Source organism: Bufo bufo, chromosome 4 (assembly GCF_905171765.1).
Source record: "Bufo bufo chromosome 4, aBufBuf1.1, whole genome shotgun sequence".
Lineage (NCBI taxonomy): Eukaryota > Metazoa > Chordata > Amphibia > Anura > Bufonidae > Bufo > Bufo bufo.
The window spans coordinates 20,393,341-20,420,613 of NC_053392.1; the positions used below are offsets into that span (position 1 = coordinate 20,393,341).

The window sequence follows — 27,273 nt, forward strand, 5'->3', positions numbered from 1 at the left end:
AGGGTCTGCTGATTGGCTGGAATGTGTCTGCTGACTGTGAGGTACAGGGTCAAAGTTTGCTCAATGATGACGTATAGGGGGCGGACCGAACATCGCATATGTTCGCCCGCCGCGGCGAACGCGAACAAGCTATGTTCGCCAGGAACTATTCGCCGGCGAATAGTTCGGGACATCTCTATTTGTGAGATACCGCAGCTATACAGAGGGACAAACGCTATTGGAATAACTAATTGCAACTGGTGTGAAATACCAGTTGCCCCCAAAAAAACTGATTAAGAGGTTTGATATACCTGCTTCCAGCAAATAATCATTAAGCGGTTCTATATAACTGCTTCCACAAATACTGCTCTTCTATAGGGACTTTGTCACAGGGCAATTTTGAAAATGACAGGCAGAGGAAGAGGCAGGCCATTACACAGGTCTGTTAGGGCAGGTGCACCAGGCCAGAGCCTAAATGGGAAGTTGCAGAAGGTGCGTGCGATTACGTCAAAGCAAGCACCAGAGTTGGTTGAGTGGCTAACTCAGCCTTCTGCTTCTGCACCCTCCTCATCCTCTGTATCTGCATCCTCCCACTCTCTGCTGTGTGCACCCCCAAAGACACCACCATAGCCCCTCCACTCGAGTCAGAGGACATATTTTCCCATCGATTCCCAGACCTTACCGATGCGCAGCCATTCTTGGCATCGGATGAGGAAGAGGAGGTAGCCACGGCCGCCACCCAGCGGTCTGACGACAGTACCCAGATCAGCCAAAGGAGGTCCCTGCTGTTGCTGCCAACTCCGAAATATCTAATGTCAGTGGTGATGAAGGTGACGATGATGACGTGTCGATGGACGTCACGTAGGTGCCCACAAGAGAGGAAGAGGAGGGGAGTTTAGAGAGAGAGACGGAGCGGTAGATGGGGAGGAGAAGGAGGAGAAGCAGGCAGGACTTACAGTGCACAGGAGGCAAAAATCAGACTGCAATCCACCATGCACGGTCACATCTGGCGCTCCCAGGACACCGGCACATGGCTCCGCAGTGTGGGCTTTTTTAACGTGTCTGCTGCTGACAATAGTATTGCCATCTGCAGCCTGTGCTGTCAACGCATATGTCGCTGTAAACCAACACTCACCTAGGAACGACCGCCTTAAGAAGGCACCTGGCCTCTCATCACCAAGCCCAGTAGTAGCAACACCCTTAGAACCCACAAAGCCGCACTCCTGGCGCTCCACGTCCTGCCTCTTCTCCTTCTCCTCTCTCCTCCAATTTGTCCTCAACTCCACTTTCCACCGTGCCATCGTCGCATTCACCTGGCAAAAGGCAGACTTCCATGGCCCAAATGTTCAAGCGTAAAAAGATGATGACGCCGGATAACCCTGTTGCCCAACGGTTGACTGCCTGCTTGTCAGAACTGCTAGCCCGCCATCTACTGCCATATAAACTGGTGGACTCAGAGGCCTTTAGAAAATGTGTGGCCATTGGCACACTGCGATGGAAGGTCCCTGGAAGGAAATATTTCTCCCAGAAGGGCATCCAAGAGCTATATGGCCACGTTCAGCAGCAAGTAAATGTATCTCTGGCACACAGTGTCGGTGCCAAGATACATCTGACCACAGTCACGTGGTCTAGAAAACACGGGCAGGGAAGGTACATAACTTTTAATGCCCACTGGGTGAACCTTCTGACAGCCGTCAAGCATGTAACCTGTGGCACTCGTGTGGATTTGGTGTTACCGCCACGGATTGCATGCAGGCCTGCCTCTTCTCCTCCTCCTACTCCATCTTCCGTCTCCTCCTCGGCTGACTCCTCCTTTTCCACTGCTACCGCCTCTTCCGGCACATTTATGTTCTGTCTGATTCGTTTTTAGGCCTTTAATCAGTGGATTGTCTCTGATTGCTTGCAATAGAGTTTCCATAGTAATGATGAATGATGATTGATTATGTTAAAACGAGTAGATAGTGTGCCGTTGACCCTCACTCTTGCACTGGGATGAAGGTAGAGGGACATAATTGCAGTGATAAAGAGGGAAGGTATTCCAAACCTCTGCAGAGCCTGCTGCATATATAGCCAGTTGACTCGATCAAACACCTTCTCGGCATCTGTGCTGAGGAGAATGAGAGGACGTTTTTTTGTCTTTTGCTAATTTGATTGCATGTAATACCCTGCAAGAGTGGAAATTGCCTTCTCTAGCTGCCATAAACCCGGCTTGGTCGGGGTGAATTATTTTCGGGATTATTTTATTTAATCTATCTGCTAAGATTTTTGCCCAAATTTTTACATCTAAATTAAGAAGGGAGATTGGTCTATAACTGCCGCATCCTGTTTCTGCTTTACCCTCTTTCGCTATAACAGTTATAGTACAAACCATATTCCAAAAAAGTTGGGACACTAAACAAATTGTGAATAAAAACTGAATGCAATGATGTGGAGATGGCAAATGTCAATATTTTATTTGTAATAGAACGTAGATGACAGATCAAACGTTTAATCCGAGTAAATGTATCATTTTAAAGGAAAAATACATTGATTCAAAATTTCACGGTGTCAACAAATCCCCCAAAATTGGGACAAGTAGCAATAAGAGGCTAATAAAAGGAAATTTGAGCATAACGAAGAGCTGGAAGACCAATTAACACTAATTAGGTCAATTGGCAACATGATTGGGTATAAAAAGAGCTTCTCAGAGTGGCAGTGTCTCTCAGAAGCCAAGATGGGTGGAGGATCACCAATTCCCACAATGTTGCGCAGAAAGATAGTGGAGCAATATCAGAAAGGTGTTACCCAGCGAAAAATTGCAAAGACTTTGCATATATCATCATCAACTGTGCATAACATCATCCGAAGATTCAGAGAATCTGGAACAATCTCTGTGCATAAGGGTCAAGGCCGTAAAACCATACTGGATGCCCGTGATCTCTGGGCCCTTAAACGACACTGCACCACAAACAGGAATGCTACTGTAAAGGAAATCACAGAATGGGCTCAGGAATACTTCCAGAAACCATTGTCAGTGAACACAATCCACCGTGCCATCCGCCGTTGCCAGCTGAAACTCTACAGTGCAAAGAAGAAGCCATTTCTAAGCAAGATCCACAAGCTCAGGCGTTTTCACTGGGCCAGGGATCATTTAAAATGGAGTGTGGCAAAATGGAAGACTGTTCTGTGGTCAGACGAGTCACGATTCGAAGTTCTTTTTGGAAATCTGGGACGCCATGTCATCCGGAACAAAGAGGACAAGGACAACCCAAGTTGTTATCAACGCTCAGTTCAGAAGCCTGCATCTCTGATGGTATGGGGTTGCATGAGTGCGTGTGGCATGGGCAGCTTGCATGTCTGGAAAGGCACCATCAATGCAGAAAAATATATTCAGGTTCTAGAACAACATATGCTCCCATCCAGACGTCATCTCTTTCAGGGAAGACCCTGCATTTTTCAACAAGATAATGCCAGACCACATTCTGCATCAATCACAACATCATGGCTGCGTAGGAGAAGGATCCGGGTACTGAAATGGCCAGTCTGCAGTCCAGATCTTTCACCTATAGAGAACATTTGGCGCATCATAAAGAGGAAGGTGCAACAAAGAAGGCCCAAGACGATTGAACAGTTAGAGGCCTGGATTAGACAAGAATGGGAGAGCATTCCTATTTCTAAACTTGAGAAACTGGTCTCCTCGGTCCCCAGACGCAGTGGCGTAGGGATCGCCATAGCAACCATAGCAGTGGCTATGGGGCCCTACGCCACTGGGGGCCCGTCCGTGCCGACTTCTGTTGATTTTTTTAAAAAAAAATTTAAATTTTCACACACACTACACACAGGCAGCCAGGCCCGAGCCGCGGACCGCCCGCCCACTACACTAGACTAGTGTAGTGGGCGGGACGCGGGCGGTCCGAGGCTCGGGCCTGGCTGGGGAGGAGTCAGGACTGGAGCAGGGCGCACGCAGGGCCGGGCCGACACAGTGGCTGGGGAGGCTCCAGCCAGGCCACTGAGAACTCAGAAGATCTGATAGTATATTCTAACCCCAGGCGTTCCCATGGTGACGGGGACGCTTGCCTGGGGGTTAGAATATACCATCGGATCTGAGTTTTCACGAGCTCAGTGAGATTGTAAAAACTCAAATCCGATGGTATATTCTAACCCCCAGGAGTCCCCATGGTGACAGGGACGCTTGCCAGGGGGTTAGAATATACAGGGCCACGCCGCTCACAGCAGTATATTTATAAACTAATCAGTAACTACTTTAACTTTAATCATTGCTCATTGCTGAGCTCTTTACTTGGATTTTTTTGATATCTTACTCTGTCTTAGCTCCTCCGGTAACAGCAGGCAGTGCGGGGGGCGGCGCTCAATCACTGACGTCACACGCCTGCTCCTCCCACTAGGCGGCGCAGGCGCGTGACGTCAGTGAGTGAGCGCCGCCCCCCGCACTGCCTGCTGTTACCGGAGGAGCTAAGGCAGAGTAAGATATCAAAAAAATCCAAGTAAAGAGCTCAGCAATGAGCAATGATTAAAGTTAAAGTAGTTACTGATTAGTTTATAAATATACTGCTGTGAGCGGCGTGGAGGGGGATCTGTGGATGGCACTGTTATGAGGGGGGGGGTCTGTGAATTGCACTGTTTAGGGGAGGGGGGATCTGTGGATGGCACTGTTAAGGGGAGGGGGATCTGTGGATGGCACTGTTATGAGGGGGGGGGTCTGTGGATGGCACTGTTTAGGGGGGATCTGTGGATGGCACTGTTTAGGGGGGGATCTGTGGATGGCACTGTTTAGGGGGAATCTGTGGATGGCACTGTTTTGGGGGATCTGTGGATGGCACTGTTTAGGGGGATCTGTGTATGGCACTGTTTAGGGGGGATCTGTGGATGGCACTGTTTATGGGGGGTCTGTGGATGGCACTGTTTAGGGGAGAGAGGATCTGTGGATGGCACAGGGGGGGGCATACATTTTTTCTGCTATGGGGCCCATGCATTTCTAGCTACGCCCCTGGCTGCACGCATTTCTTTGCAGGTCACCATGGTTAACAATGGAAGAACAATGATTTCAAGCATCACCCTCCTTTTAACATGTCAAGTCTGCCATTTTAACCCAATCAGCCTGACATAATGATCTCCAGCCTTGTGCTCGTCAACATTCTCACCTGAGTTAGCAAGACGATTGCTGAAATGATCTCAGCAGGTCCTTTAATGACAGCAATGAAATGCAGTGGAAAGTTTTTTTTGGGATTAAGTTAATTTTCATGGCAAAGAAGGACTATGCAATTAATCTGATCGCTCTTCATAACATTCCGGAGTATATGCAAATTGCTATTATAAAAACTTAAGGAGCAACTTTTCCAATTTCCAATATTTATGCAATTCTCAAAACTTTTGGCCACGACTGTACATCTGTGTTATACTATTCCTCAGGAGTGATTTGTACCACATCTTTTGAAGTGCTTTTGTGTCTTGTCATATATGTATTTAATAAAATTACTGATTATTTTAGCCTGTTTAGTCAGTTTGCTTTTTTAGGATTATCTATTATAAAAGTAGACAAATTGAAATTTGCTAATTTTTTTAAAAAAAATTGTATTTTTATTTTTTTATCAATAAAAAAATAATTTTGACTCCATTTTACCACTGTCATGAAGTACAATATGTGATGAGAATTTCTTTTTCAGAAAGACCTGGGTAAGTAAAAGCGTTTTAAAGTTATCACCACAAAAAGTGACGTGTCAGATTTGCAAAAAAATGGCCTGGTCCTTAAGGTGAAATATGGCAGGATCCTGAAGGGGTTAATCAGGTTGAAAAAAAAATAATACTCATCTTATCCATTGAGTGCAAAGAGGCTGCCGTGGCTATGTCGATTGAAGACACCGCGCTGGCTGATGTCACTGCGCATGAGATTTTGAACAGGATCTTCAATCAAGTTGGCCACGGCGGCATCTCCATGTTTTTTATTTATTTTTTGCTGCCATTTCAGGCAAAATAGATTTGTTAAAAAAAAAAAAAAAAATAACAGAGTGGACTAACTGGGAGGAAATGCTCAGACCCCAAATACTGTAGCGTATTTATAACCGGAGGAGCAGATCCTCCACATGTGATCTGCTGCTAATGGCAATCCCTAGCAAAAATGCATACTATGGAGGATGCCGGCAGTGGACCACATGTACCACAATAGACATCCTACACAAGATGAAATAATGTGTTGATGAAAATATAAGAGTAAATAGATCACTGCAAATGGTGCACCACAATACACACTTATGTTAAAAAATGAGATTTTAGCCAATATATTCCTGTCAGGAACATATTGGAGCCCACACACCCTGCCAAGGTATCTGTGTAGAGAGGGATCTACCGCTAAACCTACCTATAGTGTGTGAACACTGTCCGATAGGTGCCAAGGTCCGACTCCGAGCCAAACTCCCACATACAGTACCTCCAAAGTACTTTGGAGGTACTGTATGTGGGAGTTTGTCTGGGAGTCGGACCTTGGCACCTATCGGACAGTGTTCGCACACTATAGGTAGGTTTAGCGGTAGGTCCCGCGCTACACTGAGATACCTTGGCAGGGTGTGTGGGCTCCAATATGTTCCTGACAGGAATATGTTGGCTAAAATCTATATTTTTTTTTAACAGTGTGAGGGTTTAGCCTTGTATTGTCAGTTGCATACTATTGTGGAGCACCATTTGCAGTGATGAAAATAGATTTGCGTAAGTAACTTCCCTTTTTTTTTTTTGCGGAACCATTGAAATTACTGGTTCTGTATACAGTCCACAAAAAAATCTTTATGGACACAGTAAGAAAATACGTGTGTGCTCATGAGCCCTTGGGCAAAGAACATTATAAAACTGGCTCCCTGCTCTCACTGACGGGATCAGCGATACCTGATTTCAGCAGTTAAACCCCTCGGATGCCATGGTTTTCTGATTCTCCCTTACATTTAGATGTGGCGAAGGATTCGCTGAAGTTATGGAGAGGCCGATGCCTCTAAATAGCTCCAGCGGATCCACCACCAGCTATAGGGTATATTAATACTGGGGTCTAAAACGCCGGTCTTTATAAATATGTTCAACTTTGAGCAAAGCATCAGCATAAATCAAGGTAGTTCAGGTAAGACGGGAAGACTATCTTATAGAGAGCTGCAAAACTGGCTGCAGAAAAGTCCTTCCTATAGGTTCCAAAGGAGTCAATGAGTGATCTAAAAAACTGAAAGGTAACTACTCCTGACGAAGCTCCAAATGTTCCTGAGAATGTTCAGATTATCTTTTTTATAAGAAGGAAGCCTTTAATGTTACAAACTTCCATAAAACGCATTTCAATTTATTCTCATACACGTGACCATTTGGTGGTTTTTGGGAACATTTGGACTTGAGAAGAGTTGGAATTGTTGCTTTTTCTTTTTTTTTACACATCTAAGGGTGCAGCACTCCTGAGCACAGATGGGTGTTACTAGAGACTGACTTTCGAGACACAGTAAATATGAATGCGATTACGCACCTGACACTTATACATCTTGAAGCCATTTGACAAATGATGCAGAACATTGCAAAACTATCTTGTGAAATTCTCCATTGTATCTGAACCCGTTCTGCAATGTTCCTTCCTTCCTAATTTCTTGAGTGACCTGTATAAATATCTAACATCTAATGAACATCTCATCAAGGTCTCCAGCAGTCAGACATGTCTCCAGTGCCGTGCCTCGTCCTACTGCTCGCCTTTAGCTATGTGAGCACCTCGGCATTACCTGATCCAGAAAAGATATTACCAATACCTGGTGAGTACCCAAACTCAATGTAGACCTGATGAGTAACCAAACTCAATGTAGAACCTCTGGGCTTCATATTGAAAGGCTGAAAAAGAATCTATGGATCTAAGAATTATTTATGGAGGGGATGATTCTACACTGAGGGCCTGTTTGGCTTGATGTGCTACTTTGTCTTTGAAAGGGTTCTCCTCTTTGGAAAATCCATTCATATTAGAAGGATCCCTTGAAACTGAGCAGCTCACACAATGGGAACCCTCAGCAATCTACTGTAATCTATGGGGAAACATGCAGAAAACTCTAAATACAGCACCACCGCTGGTAAAATGAAGCATTGTATAGATAGTGGCCATTCATATCGATTGCCTGAGTAATACCTCATTCACACGTCAGTGTTTTGGTCACTGATTTCCATCAGGGAACGTGAGCCAAAACCAGGATTGGAGCCTCCAGAGACATAAGGTATAAGGGAAAGATCTGCTCCTGTTATGTGTTTAGAGCCGCACCTGATTTTAGCTCAAAATCGCTGATGAAAATCACTGATCGAACACTGATGTGTGAATGAGGCATAATGCAGGATAGGACAAGGCCTCCTTTACACAGGACAAATCAGCAGATGATGTATTATATAGTCGAAACCCATTTTAACGGCCAGGATCTCTAACTCCAATCAATCCTATGGCAATAAAATGCCTAGTCTCAATCAGCGCACTTGCTACCTGATCGTAGAGTGCCCGAGGGTTGCAATGGCAATCGGGGCCTAACAAAAGCCCCCAGATGTGCCATGGACTTGTAATGGATATGTTGTGGCATGTGCTTGGAGTAGGGTTCTCACCCCGTTTAGTTATGAAAAAAGCCCAGCACTCCAAAATATATATGCAAAATGTGATTTATTTACATGTAACATTTCAGTCAATGGAGAACTTTTTCAAACTAACATAATAAGAAATATATAGATATAATTATGATATGTAAGGAATATACACAATAATAGAGGACATAATTCATATACTCAAGAATACCAAAGTGTCTCAAGGCCAAGGAAAATTAAAAAATAAGAAAATTCAGTTATGGGTAGACATAATACTACAGTAGTAACGAGGACACATAATTATGTCTCATAGAACATGGTCATATGTATATTGAGAAAGGCAGCAATACTAGAGATGGAGACAGAGCAGTGCGCTAGAAAACGTACATTGTAATAACATCCAGAGTTATGGATTCATATTTCAGTCCAGAGTCAGGTGGTGAAGATCAACACCGAGAAGGTCTTTTCATCCTAGCTCTAGTAAGTGCTACATAGTAAAGTCCAAGGCAAAAGTATTATGACCCAATAGAGTGCCATAGAAGTAGCATATAATGATGTAGTCAACTTACAGATGATGAAATAATGTGCTATGAAGTCATAATTAGGAAAAGTAACAACATGAAATAATTTCCAGAAACACCAGGTCCTGTCTCTTATCGAATGATGCTATGAGAAGAAAAGAGAAAGTAGATTATAGCTATGGAGAATGTAGTCACACAACTGGACCAGCGCTGGGGGAATGGAGCTGATGTCTACTTTCTCTTTTCTTCTCATAGCACCTTTCTCATTATGACCTTGTTCTGAGACATGCATGCTTATGTTCCCTCACTACTAATTTCCTTGATCTTGACACATTGGTATCCTTGAGAATATGAACCATGTCCTCTACATTCCTAGTATAATATATGTAGGTGTCCACTGTGAAACGGGCTTGATGTTGGACTGTCCTGGTGATTATTTAGGTAGGTCATGGTGTCTGAGCTGTAGTCCCTCACCTTGCAGCAGTGTCTGTAATGCTGTCACTAATCATTCTATCTTGTCACACTGCTGCTTTCTTAAAGCTGTGTTTTAAATTCTGAAGGTCTCTGGATATGGTTTCAGAATATCCCATCGGATTGTTGGTCTCACAGGGGAATTGGATCTGGTACTTATGAGTAGGAGCTCAGCATGTGTTTCCTCCTTGCTTATGGCAAATACAATAAAATCTATATCCTCAACAACACGTAGGAAACATAGCAGATACCCACAGGTCTGACGTACTGCAAGTGTCTGAACCATTGTCCCTAACCTGCAGCAGGGTCTGTTAAACTGTAGCTCGTTGGTTACTCCTCTGACTTTTTACCACTGTAGCTTTTCAAGTTTCCTTGTAGTTGTCTCACAGGAAATTTGAATCTGAAGCTCCAAGACCCTTGGAGTAAGAGCAATTGGATGTGTGTCCACACTCCTCACTGTCCTAGCCAGAACTCCCCATCCTGGCCGGAAGGAGGGCCAGTCCACTCTAACCCAGAGCGGAAGAACACGGTGGTTTACCCTGTCCTTGCCAACCATACCTCTTAATGCTAGGGTACTGCATATGTTATCTCACAGTTTTTTAAAAAGGTCCCCATTCACTGAAACCCATGTGCATAAATCACATTTTATGCTTTTAATATATACTTTGGGATGCTGGGGTTGTTTTTTAACTGTGCCATGAACATGAGCGTTTTGGGTTCCACTTAAAGGGGCTATGTCATGATTAATGTAAAAGATTAACATCATGCATCGTATAGTACATGAGTCTCTTTCCAACAAAGAAGGAACAAGCCATTCACCTTGAATGGATCCAGAGATTTCCTCATTCACTGCTCCAATTGTTCAGCTAGATTTTTTTTTTTTCAGGCTGGAAAGTGAGGGTATGTGTCCTTTCTCCCCCTGGTGTGTCCCTTCTGCTGTACCTCATTCCCTGTAACTTCCAGAGCTTTTAACCAAAGATGTGTTTGATGACAGTTTGAGATTTAAACAGAGAACGTGCGACCCGGTGCTAGTTTGAAAAATGCTGAATATTTTTGTGGCACAACTCCTTTAAAGCAGGGATAACGTGAATGCTATAACACCCGAAAAAAACAAAGACAAGTTAGGTCTCATCCTTAAGGGGTTAAGTTATTTTGTTTCTATTTTTTATAATTGCAGTAGTGTATGTGTATATATAATATATGGATATGTGGAGAGAATCTCTAAATCGCACATCCTCATACCTATGCTTCTGATATACAACTGTTTTCAATTATCAGCATTTCTTATGATAAAACATGGCTATACAGCGATGCTATCAATCATTTGCTGTGCACTATAAAGAGGCAATTAGTATACAGTTTGATCAAAGCGCATAGGCCCACTTACCGCGACAAGGATGCCTCTTGTTTAAGTGGGAACCTACTCTAACCATGGCGCAGAGCCGTGCGGCGAACGACACGCCTCCACACCGCTCCAGCAGGCAATGGGATCCAGCAGCCGCACAGCGGCCCCACTGTACAGTGAGGCCACATGGGCCCCGGGTCCCATCACTCCACCAGCACGGCACAGAAGCAGAGACGGCCGCCGTCCAGCGCCGCATGTGAACTGGTGCAAATGGCTCACCTGTTCACAGCCTCTCAGGAACTCCAACTGAGATGTGGTAGGAATATATAAACCCTTTGCAGACTTCTGCTAATTTAAAAAGCACCTGAGCCACATGGGGAGGAGTGCTGATTCAGGGGAGGGGGGAAAAGAAGTTTATAGCATAAATTGTATGGATATGTGGAGAGAATCTCTAAATCGCACATCCTCATACCTATGCTTCTGATATACAACTGTTTTCAATTATCAGCATTTCTTATGATAAAACATGGCTATACAGCGATGCTATCAATCATTTGCTGTGCACTATAAAGAGGCAATTAGTATACAGTTTGATCAAAGCGCATAGGCCCACTTACCGCGACAAGGATGCCTCTTGTTTAAGTGGGAACCTACTCTAACCATGGCGCAGAGCCGTGCGGCGACCGACGCGCCTCCACACCGCTCCAGCAGGCAATGGGATCCAGCAGCCGCACAACGGCCCCACTGTACAGTGAGGCCACATGGGCCCCGGGTCCCATCACTCCACCAGCACGGCACAGAAGCAGAGACGGCCGCCGTCCAGCGCCGCATGTGAACTGGTGCAAATGGCTCACCTGTTCACAGCCTCTCAGGAACTCCAACTGAGATGTGGTAGGAATATATAAACCCTTTGCAGACTTCTGCTAATTTAAAAAGCACCTGAGCCACATGGGGAGGAGTGCTGATTCAGGGGAGGGGGGAAAAGAAGTTTATAGCATAAATTGTATGGATATGTGGAGAGAATCTCTAAATCGCACATCCTCATACCTAGTAGTAGTGTATGTGTATATATAATATATATTAGTATATACCTGTGACATATCTTGTTGTCGATGAACTACAAGCTGACTTGAACACTCTGAGTGATTGGGCATCAACTTGAGGGCAGCAAATGAGGGTCAATGTGGATAAATGCAAAGTTCTGCATCTTGGTGGTAGTAGTTTCTGTGCTTCATGTGTCCTAGGGGATGTAACACTGGGGGAGTCACTTGTAGAGAAGGATTTGGGTGTCCTTGTAGATGGTAGATTAAATTACAGCATACGATGTCAATCAGCTGCTTCTAAGGCCACCAGGATATTGTCATGCATTAAACGAGGCATAGACTCGTGGGGCAGGGATGTAATGTTACCACTTTACAAAGTGTTGGTTTAACCTTATCTGGAATATGCAGTTCAGTTCTGGACACCAGTCCATAGAAAGGCTGCCCTGGAGCTGGAGAGAGTATAGAGGAGAGCGACTAAACTGATAAGGGGCATGGAGGGTCTTAGTTATGAAGAAAGATTAAAATAATTGCATTTATTTAGTCTTGAGAAGAGATGTCTAAGGGAGGACATGAATAACCTGTACAAGTATATAAATGGGCCATACAAAAAATACGGCAAAGCTGTTCCATTTAAAATGTGCTCAAAAGACAAGGGGGCGCTGCCTCCGACTGGAGAAGAAAAAGTTCAGTCTCCAGAAGCGTCAAAGCTTTACTGTATGAACGGTGAAACTGTGGAATAGACTTCCTCAGGACGTGGTCACAGCAGGAACAGTGGACAGTTTCAAAAAGGGTTTAGACGAATTCTTAAAAGTAAAAAACATAAATGCTTATGAAAAAGTGTTGAAATCTGAGTCTTAATTCCTTTTGGGATTTGCATCCCCACCTTTCCCTTGGTTGAACTTGATGGCCTTATATATTTTTATTTTTTTTAACCATATTAACTATGTAACCTGTGACCTCCATTGCGTCCAGTGTCTTCTCGTTATTAGTGATGGGCGGCAGGGGCAATAATCGAATTTGTGATATTTTGCAAATATTTGGGCAAATATTCGTCATACATTTGCAAATTCCAGAATTCGCTATTTTCTTGATTGCGAAAACCGGAAATGTAATATTCGTGTAATGCTTGCGCAAAACAGGCGTGGGTCACTTTTGCTACATTTTTCAAGCTGCTAGAAGTTTCCTGAGACTGGAGAAAATGGTTGGCATGGCAGAACATTACAATAGCTTTATAGGAAGATGGGAGTGCTCCAATATATTCACGATTGCGCAATTCGGCCATTAATGATGCAAATATTTTTGCGCAATACATGCAAATTCACATTTTAGCAGGTCTGACTACATATTACTGATGGGTTCTGCTGTTCACAACAATACTTAATGCATTAATCAGCTACACTATATCAGGATCTAACCTACACTGACTATGTCCCACTAGACATTGCAGCCTTCTCATTGGCCCACAAGCAAAAAGCAGGGAGGGATCATAGGTTCAGATTTTAAAAAAATCTAGAATATTTGCAAATACGAATATATAGCACTATGTTCTACATATTCGCAAATTCTCGAATTGGCAATATTCGCGATCAACACTACATTTTTTTCTTAAATTTTTTAACTTTCAGAGAAGCCAGGGACTTGTCCTGCGGATGTGGACTACCCGAGGTGTGACAATCCCGCGATTCACTACTTACCAGATTGTGATCAAGACCAAGACTGTGAGGGGCAGAAGAAATGCTGCTTCTCAGGATGTAAAAACCGCTGCCTGATCCCTCTACAAGGTAAATGGTGGAAATCATAAGAAACATGACTGTGGGGAGTCTTCTCATCTGGATCACCAGGACTACTCAGGGGAACTATCTGGAGGATAGCAATATCTAGTAGGGGCCACTGGGGCACTATTGGATCTCATTACAGTTACTAGTGAAGACCATGTGGGGCTTACTGGAGGGTATTACCATTACCAGTGGAAACCAAAGGGGGCTGTATTGAAGGAGACCAAAGATACTGTTGAGCACCAGAGATATTAGCATTAAAGGGATATTCCAGTTGTTACAAGTTATCCTGTATCCACAGGATAGGAGATGACTATTAATCAGTGTAGGTCCTACCATCAGGATCCCCACCGATCATGAGACCAGTGACTCTGTACCCCCAAAATGAACACGGCGGCAGTTACGCAGTTCCAAAGATAATTGAGTATAGCACTTGGATATCTCTGAAACTCCCATAGCAATGAATGGAGTGTCAGCGTGCATGCCTTACCTCCAGCTGTGTTCATTTTGGGGGGCTCATTGCGTATGGATTCCCCATTCTCATGATTGGTGGGGGTCCCAGTAGTAGGACCCTGGCTTATCTAATAGTTATCCCCTATCCTGTCGATAGGAGATGGCTTCAAACTACTGGAATACCCCTTAAAGGGAAACACAGATACTAGTGAGGTGCTCAGGGGTTGGAAGTAACTACAGCTGGTATAGTAGACAGATGTGTAATGTAGTTAGTCACATTTACTAGTGGAAATCAAAGTTACTAATAGAGACCACAGGGATCAGGATTGGAGGGGAACACAAATATTGGTGGAGAACACAAGGGTCAGTATAGGAGGATATCAGTTCCTAGTGGAAACCATATGCATCAGTATTGGAAGGGATTGACTTTCTGGTGTACATCACAGGGGTCAGTACTTAAAGGGATCACTACATTGCTACTACTGGGGTCATAGGGAGATGCATTGGATTTGGCAGTGGAAGGGATCACAGTTATTATAATAGACCACAGACATTAGTATTGTAGTAAATCAGTTAGCTAGGACCACAGGTGTCACCAATAAGGGCTGTGTTGGAGGGGAGGGTCACAGTTATTGGTGGTGGTGGAATTAGAAGGGATCACAATTTTTAGTGAGGACCAGTAGACATCTAACATTATTATTTACTATGTTGTCTCTTTGCAGTTAAGAAAGATTCCTGTCCATACTTCAACCATTCGATCTGTGTGCATGTCAAGCCTTTACCTTCAGAGTGCCACTCAGATGATCAGTGCCAAGGAACCGACCGCTGCTGCTGCTCAGGCTGCAACCGCCGGTGCGTCTCAACAGTGACAGGTGAGGTATATGGCTATTGGGATGTAATTTCACTCACTCACTTGTCTGCATTAAGGTTGCCAAGATATTGTGGGCAAAAAAAAAGTTTGGGCCACCTTCCTGGTAACAATGTGGTACTCCCATGCAGATGGGAGCTACGAGTATTTGGGAAGGGCTGGATAGAACTGGGATATTTAGGATTAGGTCACATCATATCACTGATGCGCCATTTTATCTCCATGAACTTTTATGTAACCTCACGTCCTCGTATTGCACTGTTGATCTCATCTAACTCAGTGGTGATAATGTTGTACAATGCCACCTGCTTCATAACTTTAGACCTTGCTATTGCTCATCAAAGTCATGTTCCACCAAATAGTGGATTGTACATAGAAGGGTACCTGCTGATGACTTTTCGGAATAAGATGCCATTTGTGTATACAATCAATAGCATTATGTCTGACAATTATATGACTAGTATCTGGATTTTTTTTTTTTTTGCAGTTTTCTATGCCAGAGACTTCATCTATAATTTTCAGTTGTCCTTGATCCAGTGGGTAGAGACCGTTTTGTATCATGTCTGTCCATGAATATTATAGAGAAGTACTGAGCAGTATAGAAGTGAATAAAGCACTTGGGTTGGGATATTATACTTACTCTTAGCTGCTAAGTCATTATTGTTTCTCTATCTCAATCTGGTGCTCACTGCTCCTCCCTTCCCTCTCCATAGACTTCTATGGGATGATCCTTCAGTAAGCAGGCAGCCCATTTTGGTTTTAGCAATTAAGATTTATCAAAGAATTGAGAGAGAATGTTAGTTTATTACAATGTTTTTTATATTCACTTCTACTATTGTTCTATATGTGAAAAGACAAAGGGCCAGATTTATCATTACTATGACAGCTCAATCCACTTTCACATATGGCTAAAGTCAGTTTTAGCCAAGTCAGATTTATGATCGGCCCTTTAAGACTGATAAATGTGGTTTGATGGTAGCAGTTTATCCGTCAGTAAGCAGCTTTACAAAAGTCGCACGTCTTTATGAAAAAGTTGCATGTTCTATTAAAAAGTCTCATAAGATAAGCATGGTCCTCACTGGAGTGAAATTGCATATTTTTTTGCGACTTTTTTGAGACTTTTTAAATAGTCGCAATAGTAAATCTGTCTAGAGATTTATTTACTTAAGAAACACGCCCACTTTCAGAAAACTGGCGAGCATAGTGCAGAGCATAAAAAATCCGCAATTTTTTTGCGCAGTTTTAGCGATTGCGCAAAAATTTGCGACTTTTCACTCCATTATTCTGACTTGAGCTAATGATAAATCTGGCCGAAAGTGTGTTCTCAGGCCATTTGATGACCCAGAGGAAATAATCAGCAGGTAAATCTACAACTGTGGTGAAACTAAAACTCTCAGTTTGGAGCTGGGAGAGCATGCTGATAGTTAAAGTTTCATTATATCTGGAGAGCCAAAGTTTGCAAACACCTGGTCTAGTTATTGCTGAGGTGGGAGATTCGGAAGTCACCATTCAGGTATATGATCTGCCCCAATATTAGACAAATAAAATGATAGCCAGCATCATGTTGTCTCAATAGCCAGGTGACAATACAAGATGTTCAGATGATGAGGCTAAGTCAACCACTGTATAAGGCGCTCCACTCTAACCAAAGGTCTCTGTTTTCTTCATCTTGTAGTGAAGCCAGGACAATGTCCAGCACCAAAGACAAAGTGCTTCAAAATTGATTCTGCACAGTGTAAAACTGACAGCAACTGCACTGGGAATAAGAAATGCTGTGACCGGTGTGGACTGAAATGTGTGACTCCAGAAAAGGGTAACTGCAATGTATATAAATATGGTGGAAGTTGTCGTCAACTCGTCATATAACCAACCAGGTGTAGCCAGATACTGAAATTACCAGATAGAGCAAGGAACAACTATTTTTGCCATCGCAGGGCAGTTTATTGTTTCCTTTGTTGTAATGAGGGAGAATCTGGAGGTCACTAGATGGAACTATGGGTCGCCCCTCCAGTTTTGTAACTTTGCAATACACAACCCATATTCACTGTCAGCCTCCAACAATGGCCACATTACACTCTCCACAATTGCTTTCTGTTATCAGGAGTTGTCCTTGGTGGTTTTTCTTCTTCTCTCAACCTTTTTGTAAAAGTTCTTGCTTAATATAGCATGGAAAGTACACATGTTTCTCTATTCTTGAGTTTGACATCCTGCTGCATCTTAGATCTCATATTTACCTACAAGTGGAAAAGAGGGGGGCGGCTACACATCCTGGCAGTTTAGTCAGAGTTAAAGGGTTACTTTGCTGATAACAGAGGCCATACACAGTCCTAATGAATATGTTGTGTGAGTGAAAAGGTTGCCAGGCAGCAGATGGTATAGTCCTGGTAGTCCTCTATAGATGGTGACCAGGCTGCTCTATATACCGATCTGAGCCTTGTCCATCCCTACTGAGATAATGATAGGGGTGATGGCCTGCTTGCAATTTACAGTCAATGGTTGTGTATGCTCATGAAGATATGTCCTGTATCTTGTATCTACAGAACATGATGGGGTATGCCCCACCAGCATCGAGAACTTGTCCTGCCTCACATTTTATAAAACCTTGTGTAACCGAGACTCTGACTGCCCACGGAAGCAGAAATGCTGCCTGTCCGAAGACACCTTGCAGTGCCAGGCAGTTAAGAATGGTAAATATGACATATTACAGCTTTACATACATCTTAATCATGTTTACATTAAACCAGGCAACCTGCTCTGGAGAACTACTGATACAGGTCCAGCGGAGTTAAGTTTGTCATCAGAGAAGAGCCATAACATCCTAATGTTGTGTCAATGATTCTTCATAGGATTGTAGATATCTCGTTAGACACAAGAACCAGCTAATAGCAGACCCTTTTAGCAGAATTTCCCTCTTTATTGGCAGGAGACATCCAGTTACAGCGTTGGTTGGCCATACACATTAGATTAATGTCAACCGGACCCACCGTGTGGGTAAGAGGCCTCCTGACTCTTACCCAGCCGCAGATGTCAGAGGAGAGAGTGAGCTGTTGGATCTCAATCCTTTGGTTCTTGAGGAGATAAGCCATCTAGGTGTTTTGGCAGTGGTTCTTTTCCTAGTGAGAACACAATCAAGCTAGGCTGAGCTTTATTTCTAGCTTTACACACAGAAATGGAAATTCAAGGATTTGAATTTCTTATAACTTTTTCACCAGATATGATCCCAACATGTCATGCAATTAAACTAAAAATGATTATACTGGGGGTTAATGAAAAATTGAAATTCAATCCTTTCAGAAATTTCATTCTTGTGCTAGAAGCCTCACTAAATGTAGGGTACTCCATACCCTGTAATACACCCAACCACTTTGTATATTATAGAATGTCTACCATTGCAAACATAACTTAAAGTACAATGTCCCTTTGATTTTGGATCTGATGAGGGACTGGAAGTCTTGTTTTAAAAGCCTGACCCTGTCAACATGTAATCAAAATGTCCTTTCCTAATATAAGATCTGCTAGAGAAATTTTCATAGATTAAGTATCTGGTAAACATCAATTAAGATATATTGGAAGACAGTGATAAGAGAAAATCTGCAGACACATTTCAAACATCTTATTCTCGGCAATGAATTCAAATTAGAGATGAGCCTATTTCTTGAAATTCATTTTATTCGCCAAAGCCTTCAAAAATTTTGATTTAGGCCTGAACTGATTCTAGCCGAATCAAAAGTGCTCAAATTGGCCTGAAAATTGGTATACTGATGTAGCCAGGATTTAAGTCATACCTGGTGCGTTATCTCATTAGTTTATCATTCAGACTTAGTTTGACTATAAGTTGTAAAGCTTAATGTTGGTATCAAGTTGCACTGTTGGGATGGTGCACTAACCCACTGATTTTGCTGCTGGCTACATCTGTATGACACGCTGAGGTTTCTGATGACTCATATTTTTTCTGTTATATAAGCACACAATGTCTTATGAGAAAAAGAAAGTTTGTTGAGACCAAGTTTTCAAAAAGTATACCTCAATGGGGGTAGATCCCTTCCCCTATTTATACATTTCAATGTCAGAAGAAAGAGCAGCTTGTTCTGCACAAGCATCCAAAAAAGGGCAAACCCATATTTATACAGGGACAAGGGTTAATTGTCCAGAAAAAATAAACAGTGGCTTGTTATGAACAAGTTTTGAAAAATACTCCCTTATTTTGGGTCAGCAGCAGTACAGTACACATGTGGTAATAGTAGGATGTGGCCACAATAATGGTGGCACATCATGAAACAGACAAGGCAGTAGTGGCAATACTAGTAGTAATAGTAGTAGTAATAGTGGCTGCTGTGTACGGGGAAAAATGGTAGTGGCAGTGGTGCATGAGGAATTTATTTACTGCTTTATGATGCTCATACAGACGTTCCATCATTTGCAAGGTGGAATTCTAGCAATTTTGAACGTTGCAAATTTAAGATCATACTGTCTTTGCAAGTCCAGGAGGCTGTTATATATGAATGGTTGAAATGCAAGGACAGCAGTTTTTGGCATAGAAAATGTCTTAACTCTACACCAGCAATGGAGCTGGTGTAGATTTAAAGGGACTGTCTCCAGAAAATTTCCTATTGTTTAAATCACTCTTTATGTTTAACATATTTTTAAAGAATTTTTGATTGTTATTTTCCATGCCAATATCTATATTTGAATAAAAAATCCTGCAGTTTTCACACTGACCACTAAGCCTAATAGGCGCCACTTCTTGGTCTGCACAGATCACTTTACTGCAGTTACCTGCTTATCTATACACAGAGGTGATATCATTACAGGCAGGATTGGAATGACAGATAAGACAGGATCCACCATTCATGATAAGTAACGGTCAAAGCTTATCTATTCTTTCCTTGTACAATGACCTCTGCACAGGTCACAGAGCATTTGTAAATGCTGTTATCTAGTTTTCACTGGCATAACATTCTTTTTGTTGCATGGCCCGCTAGAGGATGTACCAAAGTTATTTGGAGACCTACGCATAATTAAGATGGGTGAGTAAGCCAAGCACAGCTGCCGCTAGCTCTGAGTCAGTATCTTACCTTTGGCAGTTGTTCTCCACAGTGCTGGAAGACAAAAGCATTGCAATCTGGAAGACAAAAGCATTGCAATGTGCAAGATCTATATGGACTTCTACCTGGCCAAGCTGTTGATGGTGCAATTGCTGCTGTACCACTTAGTTGTGCTGGTGGTGACATAGACAGTTGAAGTTCGGATTCGGTGTTCGGGTGATTTTATTATTTTCCGTTATAACATGGGTATAACGGAAAATAATAACATTCTTAAGACAGAATGCTAAATAAAATGGCCATTGAGGGGTTTAAAATAAAAAATAAAACTCACCTCAACCTCTTGATCGTGCAGCCGGTATCTTCTTTCTTCAGGACCTGCGATGACGTCACTGCCCTCAACATGTGGTGAGCGCGGTGATGTCACCGCAGGTCCTTCTGAAAGAAGATAGAAGGACCTGCGGTGACATCAACGTGCTTACCACTTGGTGAGCGTGGTAACCTCATCTCAGGTCCTTCTATCTTCATTCAGCAGGACCTGTAGTGACGTCATCGCAGGTTCTTTTGCAGGTCCTGAAGAAAGAAGAGTATACCGGCTGCACTATCAGGTGGATGAGGTGATTTTTACCCCTCAATGGCTGTTTATTTAGCATTCTGTCTTAAGAATGCTTTTGTTTTCCGTTATAACCATGTGATAACGGAAACTATTAAAGTGAAGTTCGGGTCCCTATTAAATTTTATGGGGTCCGGGTTCGGGGTCACGTTCGGGCCCCGACCCCTAACTTTGACCTGAAGTTTGGCCAAACCCGAACTTCCACGGGTTCGCTCATCCCAGTCAGACATTGTGGCTGCACTGCAGTTATGGGAAGCGTTTGAGATCTCTCCGTAATAACATAAAATACTAGTCCGAAATCTGTGTCAGAGCATCTCAAGTTTTTTTTGGTGCGGGCCTGCTGGTGAGCTGACCCTGTAAAACATTACATGCGAAGGGCATATATATGCGAGGGCATTATATGCGACGAATAAGCATGTTATGATGGAGGAGGATGAGAAAAGTAAGATTCAACCACATACCATTGTTTGTGGTGGAAGGGGTGCATGGGAATACAGTGTATTCAATACACCATAAAAGCCACATTTAAAGTGCCTTTATGTTCATCAGCTTTCCTCTGGTGGAGTAGAGAAGTCGTGGTCAATCCAGGCCTTGTTGATTTTTATAAGAGTCAACGTGTCAGCATTTTCAGTTGACAGGCGGATACGCTTATCTGTTATAATGCCACCAGCAGCACTAAAAACCCGCTCAGACAAAACGCTGGCAGCAAGGCAGGCCAGCACCTCCAAGGCGTAGAGCGCCAGTTCGTGACACGTGTCCAGCTTGGACACCCAGTAGTTGTAAGGCACTTAGGGATCATCGAGGATGCTGATACGGTCTGCTATGTACTCCTTCACCATCTTCCAAAATTTTTCCCTCCTTGTGACACTAGGCCACGCATCAGGGTGAGGGTGCTAGATCTGTCCCTCTTCAAGCGTGCTTGGCGGGAGGGCAAAATCATGGAATGGTGAGGAAAAGAGGTCCTCGGAATATCAGAGTGGGGGATCACTTGTTTGCCCAGACTCTCCATGGTGGGAGGAAGTAGTTTCAAGACTAGACTTGGTGGAAGACAGGGTGGTGCTTAACTGACGAAGCATTATCTGCTGCAATCCAACTGACCACCTGGTCGCACTGGTCTGACTTCAGGAGTGGTGTCCTGCGCTGCCCTGTAAACTGGGACATGAAGCTATGTATTATGGATGACTGTTTTTCTTGTGCTCTGGCAGCAGGCACAGTTTCAACGCGCCCAGGGCCACGGCCTCTGCGTGCACCATCAGCATCACGGCCACTTCCCCGTCCCTTACTGTTCGCCTTCTTCATTTTATATGTGATATATGCTTTAAAGTATGACACACGTACAGTAGCGTAGGATTTGAAAGTGTATGCGCAAAAATTTTTGCGCAAGGTATTTGGGATGTGGAAACGTCACACAGGAGATATCCCGCAGATAATGTCAATGCTGTCACCAGCGGCTAATAAAAAATTAGACGGAATGTCACAGGTATTTGGGAGGAGGAAACTTTATACAGGAGAGGTACCACCGGTAATGTCACTGTCCAAAGCATCTACGGAAAAAGTACACTGGATGCGCACACTTTACACGGGAGAAGTAGCGCAGATAATTTAACTATACGCAGCGAACACCATCTACGGAAAAAGTACACTGGATGTCACTGATATTTTAGGGATGCGCACACTTTTCACAGGAGATGTGGCATGGATAATAACTGTCCGCAGCGGCCCATTAGACGCTATTTAGCGCAGGATGCGCTAAAAATATATATTGCTGCTGTCACACACAATAGTCCTTAAAAGGACTTTTGGGTCTCTAAATAGTTTTTCTAATAAAAATCTTCCAATTACACTCCCTACACTGTCTTTCCCTTACTATGCTCAGCTCTCCCTGACTAAGACTGAGCCAAACACGTGTCATCGGGTGCTTTATAGCACTCGATGACGCGTTCCGGCCAGCCAATCACTGTAATGCATTACAGTGCATGCCAGTACCTTCCTGCACATTTATTGGCTGCATAGCAGCCAAGAAACGTGCGGGGAGGAGACTTGAGCATTGCGCTCGAGCACATGTGGTGCTTGGCCGAGTGCCGCCATGTGCCGAGCATCGAGATGCTCGAGCCGAACAGGTGTTCGGCCGAGCATGCTCAATCATCACTAATCATTAGGTATTTTTAAAACCCTCTTTTTTTCTAAAGGTCCACAGTATGTTTTATGCCCGGAGAACCCTTTTCAAGAGTTTTTCTAGAATCAGTCATTAACAGTAAGCAAGTAGAAAATCCTAAATTAATTTGTGGACTGCACAGACTTAAGGCTTAAGGCCAGATGAGCTAGCGGTCACCACTCCTTCCTCTCCCTAGTGGAAGGGTACTCTCCTTCCCTCCCCTCTGCGCAGCACGTCTGTTACCTGCCATATCAGATGTGATACAAACAAGGAGATAACTGACCTAAAGATGGGAAAAAGGAGTTCAGCACCAAACTCTTCAGTCCTGCATTGGAAGGTATAGTGGCTGGCCCATCCCAATGCCAAGAGGGGGCAAAACAACTCATAGCTTTAGATGGTGTCCCAGCTTCTGCTGGAGAGCAGCTCAGGCTCACTGGTATATACTGCTGTTACATTAGTATTAGACTGTTGAATAATACTGCCATCGTTTTGCATTGTTAAAATACATATCATCAACTGCAGAAAAGCCTGGATCCTGCCCTAGTCCGACCAAGGTGTGCAAGCGTCCTATTCTCCCACCGCTATGCATCTCTGATCAAAACTGTCCTGGAGCAAAGAAGTGCTGTACTCCAGAATGTCAAGACACGTGCCAGGACCCCTCTCCGTAGTGATGTAGAAGTAAGTTATTATACATGTGCAGGGGAAAATGTCTGGAGAAGGAGAACAAATCTGTAAAAGTTCTCTTTTCTACCTGTTGTCTAATATGAGACATTTTTTGGTTGTCTATGTATCTACGGGGTAACCTGAAGCTCCTGCTCCCATCACTTTTATAATACTGTCGTCTTCTATTGTTGCAGAAAGATCTTTGTTCCCTTAGGTTACTTTCACACTTGTGCTGTTAGTATTGAGACCCGGCAGAGGATCTCAATACCGGAATTAAACAGATTCATTTTGATTTTGCACATCAGGATGCATCTATTCCGTTAGAATGCGGTTGTGTGAAATCAAAGCGGCAAATAACAGTCACTAAATACATTGAAAGTCAATGGGTGATGGATCCGTTTTTTTGGCTCCATAAAAAAATTGATCTGTCACTAGTTGCATAGTTTTCTGTGCCGGATCTGTTTTTTTTTTTTCTGTTTTTATAACCAGACACAGCGTTTGTCCGGTCACAAAATGGAATTCTGCAGGAACGGAATACGTCCTGAATGGATCTCTTTCCATTTAGAATGCACTAGGACTAAACTGAAACATTTCCTCTGCCGGATCTCAATACCAGAAAACAACAATGCAAGTGTGAAAGTAGCCTTAGTCACCAAGGTTTGGGTGTGACTGCTTCTTCTGAACCCCTATAGTTAACCCCTTGCACAAGTTAACCCCCTATAGTTACCCCCCACCCTCTGTACCCTGGACATCTTGAAATGAAGTCTCCTCATTCTTTACATAGATGTCAAGTCTTCTGAAATTTGAAAAAAATGTTCTCCTTCTCCTTAATTGCAGTCAAACCCTAAGCCTGTGGACTCCCAACCAGAAGAGCTGTGACGTTGGCTGCAAAATTGGTTGTGAGGAGGTGTGAAGTCTTCATTCCATGCAGAAGTGGATTATGGAAATAGATGCCATGTAAGGGATCTCTCCAGAAGAATAGAACTATGGTCCCTGCAATTCCACATGACATGCAATAAATCTGAATGATATCAACCTTTGTGCTTCTTGTCCTAAGTTACCCTGAGAAGAACATGGAGGGGAAGATAAACCTACATGAGGTTATCATGTAACATCAAAGATTAGCAGAGCAGAAAAATATAAGTGGATGCAGAACTATTCACACCCTTCACGATGACCCCTGTATCCTGACTGTTAGGCCCCTTTCACAATGGCGAGATTTCCGCGCGGGTGCAATGTGTGAGGTGAACGCATTGCACCCGCACTGAATCCGGACCCATTCATTTCTATGGGGCTGTGCACATGAGCGGTGATTTTCACGCACGGTTGCTACGAGACGATCGGGATGGAGACCCGATCATTATTATTTTCCCTTATAACATGGTTATAAGGGAAAATAATAGCATTCTTAATACAGAATGCTTAGTACAATAGGGCTGGAGGGGTTAAAAAAAATATTATAATAATTTAACTCACCTCATCCACTTGTTCACGCAGCTTGGCTTCTCTTCTGTCTTCTTCTTTGCTGTGCAGGAGGAAAAGGACCTGTGGTGATGTCACTGCGCTCGTCACATGATCCATCACCATGGTGATGGATCATGTGACGAGCACAGTAACGTCACCACTGGTCATTTTCCTCAAAGAAGACAGAAGAGAAGCCGAGCTGCGCAAACAAGTGGATTAAGGTGAGTTAAAAAAAAATATATATATTTTTTTTAACCCCTCCAGCCCTATTGTACTAAGCATTCTGTATTAAGAATGGTATTATTTTCCCTTATAACCATGTTATAAGGGAAAATAATAAAATCTACACAACACCAAACCCGAACTTCTGTGAGGGTAGATTTTTCTCATGCGTGTGCAAAACGCATTAAAACGTGTTGCACTCGCGCAGAAAAATTGTGCATTTTCCCGCGATACACCTGCAGCTTATCCGGCCCAAATCCATGATACCTGTGTGAAAGAGGCCTTAGAGGTGATAGATTTTACTAGTGCAGTAAGTACAGTATATACTCAGGGTCAGACTGACTCCTCAGACTTCCATAGGATCCTCCGGTGGGCCCAATATGGACTCTATATGGACACAATATGGACTCTATACTGTAGATCCAGGAGAAAAACAAAACATGTGCTACCTTGTGGAACTAATAACCTGGCACCAGGGTCTATTTTATAAATTTAAACATTATTAAAGATATAAGGAGTTGGGCCTCGAGAATAATTTCTTCTGGTGGCCCCAAGGAACTTCAGTTGACACTATATATAGTATTACATCTGTATCTTGAAGCTCCTACTTTTGGTTCCTTCAAAGCAAACACCATAGACCAGTGACATAACTAGAAATGACTGGGCCCTACAGCAAATTGTTGAGTGGGCCCCACCCTAGCAACTTCTTTGCAACCCCCTCCTCATGTGCAACCCCCACTCATGTGGCTAGTCAAGATCACTCTCTCAGACTAGGCCAGGCATCCGCTCCATCAGTTTCCTACAATGTCTCTGTGTATAATGTCATTTTATAATACTGACCATAACAATTTTTAGTCCTCCTCCTGGGTGGGCCCCTTCTGAGTTCGGGCCTCAAAGCAGCTGCTTCCCCTATAGCTAAGCCACTTATAAAGACAAATGAGCTCCTCCTAATCTTTGACCAGATTATTGAAAAGTCGAAGTGCCGATATTCGCGATTAGAATATTCGCGATCAACACTACTCATTGATGCACATAGTGAGCAAATGTAGTGCCCCAGAGTGGGCAGTACCATTCCTACACCCTGCTACTGTCTCTAATGGCTAACAATAAGGTCATCTGTGTATTTATTCCAGGTCCTCCTACACTGTGCATTCATATTATTGCTATGTAACTGGCACTATATGCACTGTCCAAAAAACTAAGTGGATCCAGCAAATAAAAACAAGAAAGTCTTTATTTATTCTGTTTAAAATATATCAAGAAAAGATATCCCTCCTATAAAATCAGACACGTTTCAGGTAGCTAGGAGATATCCACATTGGATGTACAGACAATAGGGACGAGTGAACCCGTGGAAGTCCGGGTTCGGACAAACTTCAGATCAAAGTTCGGGTTCGGGACCCGAACTCGACCCCGAACACGGACCCCATTAAAGTTAATAGGGACCGAACTTCACTTTATTATTTTCCGTTATAACGGAAAATAAAAGCATTCTTAAGGCAGAATGCTAAATAAAATAGCCATTGAGGGGTTAAAAAATAATAAAAAAACTCACCTCAGCCACTTGATCATGCAGCCGGTATTCTCTTCTTTCTTCAGGACCTGCGCTTTTGCAGGTCCTGAAGAAAGAAGTGTTTACCGGCTGCGCGATCAAGTGGATGAGGTCAGTTTTTTTAAAATTATTTTTTAACCCCTCAATGGCTATTTTATTTAGCATTCTGCCTTAAGAATGCTATTATTTTCTGTTATAACCATATTATAATGGAAAGTAATAAAATCACCCGAACACCGAACCCTAAATTCTGTGAAAAAGTCCGGGTTCTGGTCCGGGTACCCAAACTCGCAAAGTTCGGTACAAACCCAAACTTTGCAGTTCGGGTTCGCTCAATCCTAATTTTTACATCCAGTCTTCTGCCAGTGTAGGGAGAGGTTGCTGTGTGGAGCAGGGACAGACTGTTAGGGACACCAAATGCTAGCTAATAGGGCCACAAAAGTCCTTATAAGGACTGGTATAGGTGTGCAGTATATAGGGGTGTAATACGCTTATAATATACTTTCTAATATAGAAAGCATATTATAGTGGATTTGTAGAGTGCA

General features: G+C 43.2%; 1 protein-coding gene across 2 annotated transcripts; it reads left to right on the forward strand.

Moving 5' to 3' along the window:
* The first annotated feature begins 7,516 nt into the window (after positions 1 to 7,516).
* Positions 7,517 to 24,525, forward strand: LOC120997047 (WAP four-disulfide core domain protein 3-like). Of its 2 annotated transcripts, XM_040426947.1 has the most exons (8): positions 7,517 to 7,742; positions 13,547 to 13,702; positions 14,872 to 15,021; positions 16,693 to 16,830; positions 17,558 to 17,704; positions 20,000 to 20,044; positions 23,350 to 23,505; positions 24,328 to 24,525. In XM_040426947.1, exons 1-7 carry the CDS (start codon positions 7,649 to 7,651, stop codon positions 23,493 to 23,495), a joined length of 876 nt encoding a protein of 291 aa, XP_040282881.1. In that variant the 5' UTR covers positions 7,517 to 7,648; the 3' UTR covers positions 23,496 to 23,505; positions 24,328 to 24,525. The 2 variants fall into 2 exon arrangements, with proteins under 2 accessions (XP_040282881.1, XP_040282882.1); XM_040426948.1 differs by lacking the exon at positions 20,000 to 20,044 and having other exon boundaries at positions 7,520 to 7,742.
* Positions 24,526 to 27,273: the final 2,748 nt, after the last annotated feature.

Excerpts from the sequence above, each read along its gene's own strand:
- LOC120997047 (XM_040426947.1), top strand. The coding sequence starts at position 7,649 with ATGTCTCCAGTGCCGTGCCTCGTCCTACTGCTCGCCTTTAGCTATGTG. Across the intron at positions 13,703-14,871 it reads CTGCCTGATCCCTCTACAAG|TTAAGAAAGATTCCTGTCCA; the intron begins GTAAATGGTGGA and ends GTCTCTTTGCAG. Across the intron at positions 15,022-16,692 it reads GTGCGTCTCAACAGTGACAG|TGAAGCCAGGACAATGTCCA; the intron begins GTGAGGTATATG and ends TTCATCTTGTAG.